The sequence below is a fragment of the Eutrema salsugineum genome, unplaced genomic scaffold, assembly GCF_000478725.1.
Source record: "Eutrema salsugineum unplaced genomic scaffold, Eutsalg1_0 scaffold_5, whole genome shotgun sequence".
Lineage (NCBI taxonomy): Eukaryota > Viridiplantae > Streptophyta > Magnoliopsida > Brassicales > Brassicaceae > Eutrema > Eutrema salsugineum.
The window spans coordinates 13,708,650-13,723,855 of NW_006256612.1; the positions used below are offsets into that span (position 1 = coordinate 13,708,650).

General features: G+C 34.5%; 5 protein-coding genes across 5 annotated transcripts in view; 3 read left to right on the forward strand and 2 right to left on the reverse strand.

The window, feature by feature from the left end:
* Positions 1-1,402: 1,402 nt before the first annotated feature.
* On the reverse strand, positions 1,403-3,449 carry LOC18994250 (TOM1-like protein 2). The gene is made up of 4 exons (XM_006417882.2): positions 3,314-3,449; positions 2,531-3,032; positions 2,132-2,413; positions 1,403-1,999 (listed from the first exon to the last, which is right to left on the reverse strand). Exons 2-4 carry the CDS (start codon positions 3,014-3,016, stop codon positions 1,622-1,624), a joined length of 1,146 nt encoding a protein of 381 aa, XP_006417945.1. The 5' UTR covers positions 3,017-3,032; positions 3,314-3,449; the 3' UTR covers positions 1,403-1,621.
* Positions 3,450-3,558: 109 nt separating this feature from the next.
* On the forward strand, positions 3,559-6,089 carry LOC18994251 (mitochondrial inner membrane protease subunit 1). The gene is made up of 5 exons (XM_006417883.2): positions 3,559-3,829; positions 4,514-4,686; positions 5,223-5,406; positions 5,526-5,632; positions 5,724-6,089. The coding sequence occupies exons 1-5, from the start codon at positions 3,758-3,760 to the stop codon at positions 5,803-5,805; spliced, it is 618 nt and encodes a 205-aa protein (XP_006417946.1). The 5' UTR covers positions 3,559-3,757; the 3' UTR covers positions 5,806-6,089.
* Positions 6,090-6,365: 276 nt separating this feature from the next.
* On the forward strand, positions 6,366-8,409 carry LOC18994252 (rho-N domain-containing protein 1, chloroplastic). Its single transcript, XM_006417885.2, has 2 exons — positions 6,366-6,522; positions 7,132-8,409. The coding sequence occupies exons 1-2, from the start codon at positions 6,483-6,485 to the stop codon at positions 8,277-8,279; spliced, it is 1,188 nt and encodes a 395-aa protein (XP_006417948.1). The 5' UTR covers positions 6,366-6,482; the 3' UTR covers positions 8,280-8,409.
* Positions 8,410-10,289: 1,880 nt separating this feature from the next.
* Positions 10,290-12,022, reverse strand: LOC18994253 (transcription factor MYB13). The gene is made up of 3 exons (XM_006417886.2): positions 11,737-12,022; positions 11,484-11,613; positions 10,290-10,872 (listed from the first exon to the last, which is right to left on the reverse strand). The coding sequence occupies exons 1-3, from the start codon at positions 11,867-11,869 to the stop codon at positions 10,359-10,361; spliced, it is 777 nt and encodes a 258-aa protein (XP_006417949.1). The 5' UTR covers positions 11,870-12,022; the 3' UTR covers positions 10,290-10,358.
* Positions 12,023-14,780: 2,758 nt separating this feature from the next.
* LOC18994255 (transcription factor bHLH89) overlaps positions 14,781-15,206 on the forward strand; it is a 2,151-nt gene continuing 1,725 nt past the window's right edge. Inside the window, exons 1-2 of the mRNA XM_006417888.2 lie at positions 14,781-14,857; positions 15,058-15,201. Of these exons, the coding sequence (XP_006417951.2) occupies positions 15,098-15,201 (104 nt within the window). The 5' untranslated portion in view covers positions 14,781-14,857; positions 15,058-15,097. The remainder of the gene's footprint in view (positions 14,858-15,057; positions 15,202-15,206) is intronic.

Below are 15,206 nucleotides of genomic sequence, written 5' to 3' on the forward strand. Positions count from 1 at the left end.
TTATAAAAATATTATTTAAATTTAAAATTTAAAATTAAATCTTTCCTGTATTTAAAAAATTCTAAAATATTAAAATTATTATCTAAATTTTTGTAATAAAATTTAATTATAATTTTTTTATTTTTTAAATTTAAATTAAATTGAATGCAAATTTTTGTAACTAAATTTATTTAAATTTCTAATAATTTGAAATTTAAATTAAAGATGACCTAGATTTTAGGAAATCTAAAAATATCTAAATTAATACCTAATTTTCGGAAATTAAATATAAAAATAAAATATTATAAAAAAAATTTGGGAATGTTTGGATACAAGCATTAAATGTGTTTCTGTTTTAATATAATAGATTAAATTAACATAAACATCTGTTTTACTACCATCCAACAAAAAAATATACGTTTTTTTACCTCCAGTAAATAATTTATTTTTGGGAGACTTGCAAAATAAGAACAACCCTTGGTGTGAACCCTCATTATTCACCCCTTCTATTATAACCAATCAAAATATGTCATATAAGATTTAAAGTGAATTAAAAAATAAAAACAAAAACAAAATAGAAAAACGAATTAATAATAAAAAAATCAAAATTTAATTTTTAAATTTTAAACCATGATCCTTATACCCTAAATCATAATATATAAATTAAAAAAAAAAACCAAACCCTAACTCCTAAACCCAAATATTTATATTTAAAAAAATTAGAAATAAAAACTAAACCCTAAACCCTAAACCAAATATTAAATTTTTTAAAAAATTAAAAAATAAAAACTAAATCCTAAATCCTAATCCCTAAACCCAAATATTAATTTAACAATATATATTTGGATTTAGGGTTTAAGATTTAATGTTTATTTTTTATTATTAAATTTAATGTTTGGGATTAGAGATTAGGGTTTAGGATTTAATTTTTATTTTTTAATTTTTTAAAAATTTAATATTATGCTTGGGTTCACTATTTTAATTTAGGGTTTAGTTTTTTCATATTAGAAAAGAAAATTTAAAATGTGCTATTTTGATAAAATACTTTAATTAATTTTATTATTTAGCTGATTTTTATTGGTTAAAATAAGAAAGAGTAAATAAAAGAATAATTTTAATATCTAAATCAAATTATTTCATTTGAATAATATTAAATTTTTAATTTTCTGTGATAAAAAAATCAACTTACCTTAATTGTTTTATGAAAATAATATTCATTTATTTTAAATCTTAAATGACATGTTTTGATTGGTTAAAAAATAAGGGGGTGAATGAAGAGGTTCAGTCCTAGGTAGAGGTGAACCCAAGAATTGTTGGCAAAATAAATCCCACGGATAGCTTAATAAAAACCTTCTCTAATGTCCTATTCCTCATTACGATTATTAGTACACAAAACGCTTAAACGCATATAAAAGCAAAATGCTAACCAAAACAACTCGTACATAAATACGGTCATACGGTGTCGGGTGATTCACCTACGGTTTATTAAATGACTAACAAAAAACAACATGAGAGACGAAGCTAAAAAAGAGGTTCCACAAATACATACATAGTCGGTGTGCATTGCAGAAGAAAACATCAAAAGAACATATCTTCCCCACATACTGATATCCAAGTCGTAAGAAGACAAACATAGACTTTATCATTTCTCATCTTCATCACTCGATAACCCGAGTTCTATTTTCGCCTGCTTATCTTCTTTGACGATTTTGTTGGACGATCCTGATGATTCTGAATGCTTTGTGTCATCATCAACTTCCTTCTTCTTCACAGGTTCTTCTTCTTCTTCTGGTTTTGGACCAGCATCTTTGCTTCCTGATGATTCTTGATGTTCCACTATGGACGCATTCTTCACGGTTTCACCAGGCTTCTTGTAAATAGATAGAACTCGTTGGAGCTCGTCGTTCACATGCAGAGCCTCAAAGAGAACTCCCTCATCGTCTGTTGTGCTCTCTATGATCATTTGAATCAACGGCTGTGATTGCTTGCATTTCTCCATCAGGCTTACCGTTAGATCATCCTGTAAACCATAACACATATATAACCCATTACTTAAATTTTTCCCTTCAATTTCAATCCTTACACACGAAGCTGCGACAAGTAATGTTTCTTGGAAACCTTAATGAGCAAATAATGACGCCGAGATTATTACCTCTGTGTGATCCGGCTTCCCTTCAGTGTTCAACATGCTAGAGAGCAACTCGAGGCTGTTCCGTGTAATCTCAATCTGTTCTTTCTTCTCCTTGATAGATAAGTTTCCAAAGTTATAGTCAAGACCATCATCGTCTCCACGAGCCTGTTCTTGATTAGGAACCGGATAGCTACCAGGTGGAGGAACTGGAACAGGCCGTTGCAAAAGAGACTCCAGAGAACTTTGTCCCGACATTGGATTCTCCTCGCCACGAGCGTTTAGACCGTTTTCTCCTTGTAAGCTCTAGGGAAAAAGAAAACACAAACAAACAAACAGTAAAGCCGAGGATTACGTATTCTAACAACAACAACAAAAAAAAAAGCGTCTTTGCATAAGCAATTCAGATTCAGAGAGATCTACCATGTAAGTCTGCTGGAAAACAGGAAGGTAAGCAAGATCTTGAGATTGTCCCCAAGCTCTAATAAGCTGAAAAGCTCGCCTTCTGTTCTCGGAATCAGCTTCTCCGTTCTTGATCAACCAAACCATCTCGTCAAGAACTTTCTCAGAAGCAACTTCAGAGAAAATCTTCTCGCAGTTCATAGCACAAGCCTCAAGAAGCTCAAGGCTCAGCCTTTGGCTCACAGGGCTCTTACCTGAAATCTTCCTCTTGATGGCTCTAACAATCTCGGTGCCGTTAAACTCCTCGTTGTTGATCTGAGCGCATATTCTCATGTTCATTCCCCAGTTGGGCTCCTCTAACGTCTCTAAAGTCGCTTCATCAACCATTTTCGATTCCAAGGTCGGAGCTTGAAGCATCTCTTTCACTTTCCCGCTCACCATTCGGCTCATTTGAGCTCCTCCAGTCTTCAGCTTCTCTCCCCATTCAGCTATCTTCAATTTGTCCATTTTGCTAGTGATCCACCTGCTTATAAAAACCCAAAATCTATATTAATTTCCGAACCCCTTAGAAAACCCTAAAACCGATCCCAATTCAGTTTTCGAGTAACCACCGGTCTATAATATTAAAACACTACACTATCGTCAAAATTCGAATGAAAAATCAATCAACCAAATCTTTCAAACTCTAATAAACAGAGATCAGGGAAGATTACAACAAATTGGATCTATCCAGTGTGCTATTCCATGAAATTAGAGGACAAAACGAAAACGAAAATGAAATGAAAATGAAAAGGAAGAGAGAACCTGAGAAGCAGTCCCTTTCAAACGATCAAATCTTGTCGAAAATTTTTGTCTTTGGTTATTTGTAGTTTGAATCTGCAAATCTATCGGACCGAAATGTTTCAGCAGAGCAAAGTAGACAAGAGAAGAAGGATTGTTGAACACGTGGCATGTTGAGAAAGTCCAATACTTTGAACTCAGCAAAGCCTGTTTTGGTCGGAAACTCATCGTGTGGGCTAATGTGTCCCAATTTGTAATAGAGGGTGACTATCGAATCCTGAGAATAATTCCGAGGGCTAGTCTGGCAATTTAAAAATCACGAGATTTTTATGAACAAACCCATTAAAAACCATAATTGGACATCGGCGGCGACGAGGCTGAGAAAACCGACGCGGCCAAGAGCCCCTTTCCCGATTACAGTAGCTAGCTTTTCTCGAAATCGAACCTCTCTTTAGGGATTCTTCAACGATGGCTTCCATATCGAATTGGGTCCGATACATGGCTCACAAGCTGGAGTACTCCCTCACTCTCAGCCTCAAGGTTCCTCTAATCCTCTCTATCTCTCTCTCTGACCTGCCTTATCTCTAGCTTCAGCGCCTTGCCTTTGGCTTAAAAAAATTACTGATTTTAATCTTCTGGTTTCTCTCTTTATGATTTATGAAATTGGTTTTAGAAATGATCAAATTGGCTAGGGTTCCTGTTTTTTTTTTTGACTATCCAGTTATGATTTGCTTCTATGCATAGCTTAAGGAAAGTGCCTCTACATTGTTAAAGACATTATGCGTCCGGATAAACTGAACTCAATATGTTCTTAGTCGGTGATTGTAACTATCCCTTATAATAAAAGGACACACTTTGATGTTAAAAACAGGAATTAAGATAAGTACTTTATGCTAAGAGATCAGTAGTTTGGTTGTAATGGACTCTAATGGCTACTGATTCTTGAGTAATCTAAAACAAGCTCATATAGTCAAATCGTAGCTATTGAATTTGTGATAGTATGAGTTTCATATGTAATTTGTGAATATGATTTCAAAATCGTTCTTTTTAGACGATTAGTTTAATCCAATCGCCCGAGAAAGCGGTCATGCTGGTCCTTTTCATTTATTTTTCTGCAGATACTGTTTTCTAAATCTATTCTTCTTTTCAGCTCGTTGAGCTTTTTAAAAGTGTGCCTGTACAATCTGATTTTATTTACCATCCTTGAGTTTCTCCATTCTTCAGAAGCATACTAGAGAGAAACTCAGTGACCGGGAACTCATTGGTATAGTCGTGAAGAATCTGTTCTATGGAAGGATAACCTACTTACACTCGGGTAAAGGACCAGAGATGGCCCCAACCATGGGAACAAATGAGAACACGTTACTTGTCCGTAAGCTACCAGTTGTTGATACGAGGTATGTTTCTTGGCATTAACCGTCATTCCTCTTAGTTCCAATCATGCAAACCTTGAACTTACCGATAGTTGTTAAATGGGATGTGGTTCTATGATCGCACTGCCAGTTATCTGGTTGGGAATAGAGGTCACGTTTACTTAAAGTCATGAACTTTGGGATATTTATGTTTCCTTTTTTGTTTCGTAAATTCCAGTGGCTAAATTCATGTGGTTTTTCGATTACATTTAATTATTTTGCATCTGAGAGTTGTAAGTAGGCATAAGAAAAAGTGTAGATTTTTGTTGTTTTACTTACCAAAAAATATGTATAGTGGTGCTGGGTGTATGTATGTCTATTGTCTCTACTTACTTTGATGCAGATTGAATAGGAATTGATTTGGTTGGCATAAGTAACTATTTAAACTCCCATGTGCTCATTGAAAATGTTAATACTTATGTATCTAAACATCTTTTAAATTTTCTTATTTCTCAGCCTTGACCAATTTCTGTGAAAGATTACTAGTGAGGCCCTATTTGGATGTTGTGGTTTTTGTCTAGGTATGTTTTCATTGGAGATGCCGTTGTCTTGAAGGACCCAAATGAAACAAATAAGTATCTAGTCAGAAGATTAGCAGCTATAGAAGGATCCGAAATGGTATCAAGTGATGAGAAAGACGAGCCTTTTGTTCTCGAAAAGGATCAGTGCTGGGTTGTAGCTGAGAACCAAGAGATAAAATCGAAGGTACATTGTTTTACTTTTATCCCTTGCGCCACAGACTAGTATTACATAAGAAAAACTGAATCTCTATATAATTTGGTATGTTTTTTGTTGACTTCACTTTGCCTGATGGGTTATAACAGGAAGCATATGATAGTCGAACATTTGGTCCGATTTCAATGGCGGACATAGTAGGAAGAGCTATATATTGTCTGAGGACAGCAGTGGATCATGGTCCAGTAAGTAACAGGTAAGAAGAGGCTATCGTCTCCTATCAGCTTTAACGTTTTTTCCTTACTAAAGAACTAATAAACAATCCTGGAAACATTGCTCTTAATCAGTGAATTTGCCATGGAAGAGGATTCTCCAATCCTGGCGGTAGAACTTGACGTGGATGAAATGGCCAAAGACCACAAGGCGTAATAACAAGGAACCTTCACCGTCTCTTTTGTAACCCTTTGCTTCCGTTCTAAACTCCAATTTAGAGATGCCACTGGAGATGTTTGTGCCAAATGTTAGCCGTTGGTTCTGAGCACTGTTGAGTGTTGAGGAAAAAGTTCATTAGCTTCTTCCCTCTTTGAACAACCATTTATTTTAGAGAATCCAAACCATGGTTTTAAACCGAACCGAACAAGACTGTACCGTAAAACATAATCTGAAATTGAATCTGATTTTAATTTGGTTAACTAAATTCATTTGTTTTGTCACTTTTTTGTATATTTCACGGAATTGTATCTGAAACCTGACCACGCTTGGCATTCAGTCCAAGTGTTTCAGTTAAGGTCGAGAGTTTGGAAACTCGGTTTGGAAATATTGTGACCGACATTAAACCGATTTCATTTCGGCTCGATTGGCCTCGGCACTTCTCAAAACGTTTTTTTCACAAGACTAACAAAGCCCATTTATGAAGCCCAATTGTATAAAGCGAACTTAGGAAGCCCATTTAGGAATGTAAAATAATCTAATTGAATAAGCTCAATCTCAAGATTATTTCGTGTTACCAAGACGAGCCAGAGACTACGAGAGTCGAAGAAGAGGCAATGCAAGAAGAAGCTTAATCTCTCTCCATCTCTCTCCTTTCTCCGAAGCAGTTCTTGGCGATGTCGGGAACTTTCCATTTGACTTCTGACTACGTCCCTGGTACTTTATTGTCCACTCTCCCTCTGCATCTCTCTGTCCCTACTTACATGTTTATGATAATTGTTAAGGTATATATGTTTAGGTCTCAATTTTTTTGCGGGGAAGATTGTTGGTTTCTTCTCGTGCTCACTGTATTTTTTCTCTGTTACTCTGACGAATAACGATGGGTGAAAAGGGCTTACTTTTTTGTGTTGTCCACCAGTTGTTCGACGAAATGCTTACTTTTGAGTGTTATAGAATTAGATTTATTAAGGGTATATGAATAGCGAATCGTATTCAAAAATTATATTAAGGTTATAGAAAGTAGTAGTATGCGAATGCCAGGTATTGTATTTTAGAGCTTTTAAAACTTCATCACGAAAAAGTTTATGGTCATTCAAAGCCAATATTAAAACCACTTTCTTCATCCTAACAATTGTACTTACAACCCAAAAAAAACAGAGAGTAGAGCAAAACAAGTTGGAGAATTTTTGTTTTCTGTGTTATGCAAGTGACTACGTGTGATTTATGGTTTTGTGCGCCAAATGTGAAGTCGGAATTTTGCATTGGTGTGGTGGCAATGAATTATATGATCTGCTTACCCCATATGGTATTTGCTTGGTAACACAGGTTATACACTTTCAGACAGAAGGTGCTTCTCTAACTCTACCGTTTTGAGAACAACACTTGCTATATTACCTTGCTCTTCCAGTCTGGATCAGACACTACGCGTCGAGAATGGACGTCTGAAATGTGGCCCCAATAGTAGTTCCTTTGTGTGCCGAGCGAGTTCTGGTGGCTATAGGAGAAATCCTGATTTCTCAAGACTTAATAAGCATGGTTTCCGGGGAAGAAACAGGCAAAGCGAAGAGAAAGACGATTTTGATGCCGAAAACTCTGACATGTTGTCTTCAAGCAATGGGCCTTTACTCTCTCTATCTAACTCCCCCAAATTCCAAGCTACTTCATCCCCTGGGCCTAGAGAGAAAGAGATAGTGGAGCTTTTCCGAAAGGTCCAAGCTCAGCTCCGAGCTCGAGCAATGGCTAAGAGAGAAGACAAAAAGATAGAAGAGGCTTCTAAAGGACAGGGAAAAGAAAGTGAAACTGTTGACTCCCTTCTTAAATTACTGAGGAAGCACTCGGGAGAGCAAAGCAAAAAAGTTAACAGTTTTAGCAGCCAGGGAGACAATTCATACCAGCGACAAGGAGATCCTATGGACAGGCAAGATCGCAGCGGCAATATTGTCAATTCACGAAACAAAGATCATAATGCATCATCCTTTATCAGGCCAACATCAAGCTTCCGAAGAAAGTCGCCAGTACCAAGATCTAAATCGCCTCCAACCTACTCTAGTGAGGCAACTTTTGATCAGGCATCGAGTTACAGCGTGACCTGGACCCATAAGAAGGATACAGTGGAGTCGCATGATGAACCAGCTGAGCCTGAGTACGAAGATGAACCTGAATATGAGTCAGAACCTGGGCATGTGACAGCTATACTTGAACCAGAGTTAGAGCTGAAGCCAGAGCCATCATCATTTTACCAAGATGAGGATGATGATGTTACTTTAGATGCGCTATCAGATGATGATGAGTCTCTGGATGATACTGATGAAGAGGCTGTTGATGAAGCTGAGGAAGAAGTTGTGAAAGAGAAAGACTTGAGTATATTGAAGCTGATGGAACTGAGAGGCATAGCTAAATCAAGGGGACTAAAAGGGTTTTCAAAGATGAAGAAAGCCGAACTCGTGGAGTTGCTTGGTCGTAATTCCAGCTGATCTGACGGTGAAATATATATCCAATAAATGACAATGCTGAAATAAGTTATTTTCTGTGTGTGTGTTTTGTCTGAGAAATACTGGCTGTGAAGTTTTATTTGTTAGGACTTTTTTCCAGTGCTTTGAAATTTTTTGAAGGTGTTAACACAACAAAATTTGTTAGCACAAAGATTCAAAATTTAACTTGGAAGCAGTGAAGCTCGGACGAACATTCTTTTAAGCTACTCTTAATACTTGGCATCTATCCATACATTACATAGATAGCCACAGTCATAATAATTCTAATTCGTTTGATTCATGATGATCGGTCTCTCAAATCAAAAGATATTAAATTCAAAGAGTCATTAGAACAGCCTAATTCGTTGAAATCACCCTTTGTACCTAATTATCGTTGCGTTGGGAGGTCTTTCTTGAGTAGTAGAGTATTTTAGCCAGTTCTGCCATATCAAAAAATGCTATTCGAGTCGGCTCATATATACATCATCACCATTTTTCTGGTTAGCCACCGTTTGGCTTGTTACTTTTCATTTCAACATACGTTTTAATCATTTTATGCTTCTCCTTGGTTTTAAATGTTTTTTTTTTGTAATATACGGATTTGAATGTGACAACACGACACGTTATAACACGAACTATTATACTACATATGATATGGCTCATTAGTTTTATGTTTTAAAGAAACCATTATTGGCTTAATTCAGTTGATAGTGATATAGTTGTTATGATGGAGTCATCGCTGGATCATCTATAATGGTGCCTCTTGGGCAATGATGATTTTTTAAGTTATCACGTTTTAAACTCATGCAAAATCTTTTGTTGGCTTTTTATATCACTTTTTTTAACCCATCCATATATAAAAATTGAAAAAAAAAAAAAAAAAAAAAAAAATTTAAATATCGGGTTCGAATTCAGTGAATCAGTGTTATGCGTTCTAAAAGTGTGATCGTACGTTTTGTGGTATTGTGATAGATATCATGTTTTGTTAACGGAATCTGATTAAGTTAGCAGATGTATATCTTTTTTTTAAAAAAAGCAAAGCCTGATAGACCTTTTGTTTAATATATGTTTTTTGTTTGGTAGCGAATAGACTTTCTTACCCATTTTGTGTAAAATTTATATTTGTATTTGATAGATGGGAGCAATTGAGCATCACATAACCCTTTTCTCAACTTTAAAAAGAAAAAATGTGAGCATCACATGATATAAGTATAACACAGATATGTACGTACATAACGTCTTGATAACTCCAAATATAGTAAGGAAATATGTAGCATAATAAAATGCCTGATTAAAATACGTTGACAATAAAGCTATACTTTTGTTGGTTAGCCATTACTTTTAGTAAACTACAAGACTTTGAAATGTGATTATATACTTCATTGAGCTCGAAAAAGGGAATATGCTTTCAAAAGTATATCGACCACTAGAACAACAATATAGACTGTCTTTGTTTCACAGAAGGGAAAAACAAAAAAATATTTCTTTAATCTAGTCTCATACACCTTAGGACATGTTTATTATTAGCTAGGTAGAGTACAAAAACATCACCAGGACACCAGATATAAAATATTGTAAATTTTAACTACAAAAAAACTTTTAAACAAAAATTAATTATCACAAAACGCCAAAAGAAAAGACAAACAATAATAATATGTTTGGCTTGGAAAAAAAAAGGTTTGGCTTGATATGAACTCCTCAGAATATATCATACATGTAGTAATAAAAATATCGTTATTGGGAGATTTGCTTATATGTATAACCTTAACCCAAAAAGAATAATATGTACCTTCAGAATTTTTTTTTTAATCGTCAAACTACATGGACCACTTGTCATCTCTATATAGAGGTTTGAATCAGACTTAGCCGATGGTAACTTTTTTGAGGATTTACCACTAATTAGGCAATCAACTCTACTGATCAATATATATACCTTAAAATTAATATCTCCACGTACTCAAATTGAACAAGAAAACAAATAAAGATACATAAATAGAGTTAATTAATAGGAATCGTAAACGACTTTTATTCATGTGGGTCACAAACGAAGGTTTAAGTCTTAACTAGCTTAAAAGAACAATTCTAAAACTCAGAAATGTCGGAAATTTCTCCAACTATACGACTACTAGTGAGAAGATCAAACCAAAGCTCCGTGTCATGGTTACATAATCTCGAATAATTGTATCCCTTATCATTTCTATCTAATGAGCCTTCCCAATTCTGTATCTTTTGGTCTTTATTGTCATCTACTGAAATGTTGCAATCCATCGATACGACTTCTGACCAAAAGCTCTCGTCTATTAATGCAAGAACATTTTCTGATGACGTCGCAGAATCTTTATTGCTATTGGAGGTGTCGTTATTGTTTCCCGATGTTGTAACCGCTGAAATGTTGGTGCTACTCGTGGATTGTTGTTGTGGAGAGGTTGGCCTCTTTGCATCCATATGATCAGAGATTTTTTCGTCACTGTTGCAAATCGTATTGCTGTTATTCTGATCTTGATTTTGCTGGAGTCTTTTCTTTAAATGAGTGTGCCAAACATTTTTTATTTCGTTGTCTGTTCTTCCCGGCAATTTTGCAGCTATAGCGGACCATCTTACAAAAAAATATAATAATAAGCAAAATGTCACATAAATGAATAATGAAAGGAAAAATAAATGAGAGCGAGTAAAACAAAATAAAAGCTATTGAACTGCATATGTATGTATGGTTTAAAATTTTTGCACATGTCTTACACTGATCAAAGTGCCTATTTTGTCTAGTAGTGAAATATTGTTTATAAGAAACATGATATATATTATAATTAGGGAAGTGAATGCTGAAATTATTTAATGTTTAGGTGTGTGGACAAAGGCAATCACGGGTTGGAATCTTCTCAGTCCTTAGCCCCACACAGTTGTTTATAATATTAGGCATATTAATAAAAGCAAAATGTAAGGGGAAAATCATTCATAAAGACTGTGATTTGTGAAGTAATCTAGCCTAGTAACATTTCCAAAGTATTGTTACTTTTTCATGTTAAGATTTCCCAAAATCTCCGTCTACAAAACAAAATCTATTTATATAAAATTTCTTACTATAATAGAAATAAAAACTAAACACAGATAGCTCAAATGATCAACTGTTTTTTTGGTCAATTCTGAATTCAAGTAAATATTTCTCACATGTTCTTTTAGTTTATGGTCAATCAAAATAAAAGGAAGAACCTGTTGCCTAAGACTTGATGCAAGTTGATGATAGTTTCTTCTTCTTGAGGAGTGAAATTGCCACGTTTGATGTCTGGTCTCAAATAATTAATCCAACGAAGCCTGCAACTTTTGCCGCACCGAAGTAGCCCTGATCATTTCACAAACACCACTAAAAACTTTAGACACACACACACAAGAATCCTCATCAAATTAAGTGCAAGATAATTTTCTCTCTTTTGTGAAGATATAGGTCAAAAGATGGAATAATTACCGGCTAGTTTAGGAAGAGCTCTCCAATTGGGATGGCCGTGGAGACGAATATAATCGATCAATATTCGATCTTCTTCAGCACTCCATGGCCCTTTCTTCATTCCCATCTTCTCACAGCATGGTCTTCTCCCCATCTCTCTCTTTCTAAAAAGAAAAAAACTTCAAAAGAACCATAGACAAAATTAAAGAGAAAAAATGGACGAAGAAGGCTCTGTGTTTATTTTAACACAAAGAAAAGAAAAAAGGTTCATGAAAGTATAGGAAGCCAGATGTTTGAAGCAAGTATGCGAGGGCTAAGTGTGTGTCAATATATGGGATATATAATGCGACCGTAGGAAAATGACAAGGTGGAAAATATTTTTCCACTTTTGGTACACAAAGTCCAAAGTTTCCAACTTCTTTTCCTCTACTTTCTTTTCAAAGAATAGTTGTGTTTTTCTAATTATTTTGCTTTTACGCCAAGAACCAAAAAAAAAAAAAAAAAAAAGCCAAAATCTTTTCAACTATTGTTGATGACTTGTTTTAAAAATAAAATTAAATCTGAATTTGGTCAACTAATAACGGTAGAGAAGTGTCATGTAGTTTTGTAAGCTAATTGGTGTTATACTCAAGATCTTAACTTTTTTAAACGTTTTCTAGCTTAATTAGAGTCATCTATATGATGCTCAATAATCAGTAGGCCCACAATTGGATATTTCAGTTTCAATCGGACTCGTGGGGTACATTCAACTAATAACCATACTCGGATACTTGAGGCATATGCCTGGGACTCGGGTTCAGCGCCCGGTTATGTCTGGCTCTGGAGGAAGGAACGTGTTACACGCTTCTCCACTTCTCCGGTTCTCCCTATCAAAGCATCATTTTGGTTATTTGGTTCATTTTGATTGTTTAGCTCAATTAGGCCCATTATAAACCGATTTTGTTGGGTCCAAAAAGGCCCACAGAAAGCGATCATATTTTTTACCGGACACGGCAGGGGCAACAATAATCGTTAATATTAATACATTACTATTCCTTGACTACCAGTAGTTTGGATTATTTGAGTTAAACTTTCCACCCAATACAAACAAACAACAACATGATGTCGATGTTATGCGTCTAAATTTGCATATGACCTCTCAAAGCGATCGTGGATTCTAAGATAGTTAACAAACTAAAATTGATGTAATAGTTAACAAACTAAAATTTATATGGTATGCATTATTTTGGCACTGTTTTAGTTTCTTAATAAAAATTTGTATTTTTCTGAAAACATAAGAAAATTTCAGTTTGATTCGGTTCTGGTTCGATTTCGGTTGTTGGGATTTAAACATAAATGATACTCCCATTTAAATAAATTAGGTTTTTCTGGCAAGGTTTCTTGGGTTCGTTTCAAATCAGGTTTGCTAGGATTCACTAAACCGGACAAACTGGTTAGCAGAATTAAAGCTTAATAAGGAAAATAGATTTTGTTTCTATTTCCACATATGGGGGTGGGACCCAGTTTTTATTCTTCTAAAACAATCCGCTACCTTTGCCTTGAAAGCAGAAATCGCATGACCCAACGAACAAGGAAATTAAATCATTATTTTTTTATTTATGTTATATCTTACAATTTTAGAGAATTAATAATATAATTGAATTGATAAAAAAGTTGAGATGATTTTCAAGGATTATATTAAGAATAAGGAAATAAGTAATTTATTTTTGAGTGTTTATCGTATTTATAATATACCATCGCTTACTGTATAATAGAAAATTCTAGACTAAGCAAATGTACAAAGTTAGATTATTGTTTGAGAATGACTCATATACAAAAGCAGCCGCTGAAAACTATAACCAGTTTTTTTTGGGGTTAAAACTCGATATTTTATTCTTATTTCTTAATTGTTAGGTTTTTTTTTCTTAATTGTTAGGTTATATATTAAGTATCAAAAAATCAGCAATACTTCTATTACTTATATATTAAGTATCAAAATTCACGTAATTTTTTCTGTTATAATTTTTTTTCCTCGACGAACTAACACTATTGCTTTCGACCTTTAACCAAAAATATAATTTAATTAAAAAAAATATTTTTTTCTTAGAAAAAACAGAACAGTTTTTTTTTTTAATAAGAGAAATCGCATGAGCTGGCCCCATATTACTCAGAAATAGAGATTATAGACGAAATTACCCCCGAATATCGTCTCCGAAACGAGCAACCCCTTGAGAGAATCGTTGTGGGACCCGCCGTGAACAGAGACACGTCATGGAACTGATAGACTGTAACTAACCACTGGCCTGTCTTCCCCAAAAGAGAAATTACATGATCCAACCAAAACACAGCAAGTCTGTATGAACTCTGTATAGTATACTACAAGTATGTGCGAATATGTATATATATATGTGTGTGACTATATATATCTCTCAAAAGTAACTGAGGTATGGTTAGTTGCATCAACATAACTGAAACCAAAACAAAATCAACCAATTTTTTTTACCCATTGGAACATTTTCTCTTAAACCGAACAAATCAAACCAAAAACCCGAAAAAAACGATACTAGGTTAAGGCCATCCAAACCTAACATAACCAAATCGATCCAAATGCGTTATTAAAGAATAATTAATTGAAAATGTGTATAAAAAATATATATCGAATTCTATTTTTCAATATATGTATATTGTCCTATCTTTTAAATATAAATAAAAGTTAAATCAAACAAAAAAAAAATCTAATTCAATATACATTTCAAACCAATTGGTCGGCAAAACTGAACTTTCAGAGCCGGAGTCCCGTATTTTCTTCCATGTTTTTTTGTTTTAATTTAGTATCAAATAAATTTTGAGGGTAAAAAAAGACATGATTTAGCAAGTTGGTTGGAAACTTTAACCCAAAAACAAAAAGAGTTGTTTCGAACATAACATTTTTGTCCCCCGATAGACCACAAATAAGTAGCAGAAGTATTTATTTTATTAAAAAATATTAAAATTAGTTTGTCATCTTCCTCTCTTTTTATTGTTACTATCAAATTGCAAACGTATATGCTTTTCAAGAGAGAGAGAGAGAGAGAGAGAGAGAGAGAGAGAGTTGTTTATATATGTATGTCTCTCTTACGCGTGAATTCGGATGCTTTAATCGGAGAATATTCAGCCGTCGACGGTAACAATATGCCTTCTCTTAGTATTCATTTCCAGTTACTGCTTATCTCTCCCTAAGAATAAAACTAGCTAAACAAGTCGATTTCTAAGATGGTTAGAGAAAATTTGTTCGAGATTAGGTTCTAATTGTCAATACATAATCTAGGTTTCTGGTGAACCGGAAATTTCCTAAACGTGATATTTTTTATTTTTTTCTTGCAGATTCTGAAACCATTTTAATTTAGCCTCTTAAACCGGTTTCATGGAAGGCAGAAACATGTTTGAAGAAATCGGGTGTTTTGACCCAAATGCTCCGGCGCGCTTTAACTTTCACTCCGCAGAGCCACCACCGTCGTCACGTCGCCGGTAGC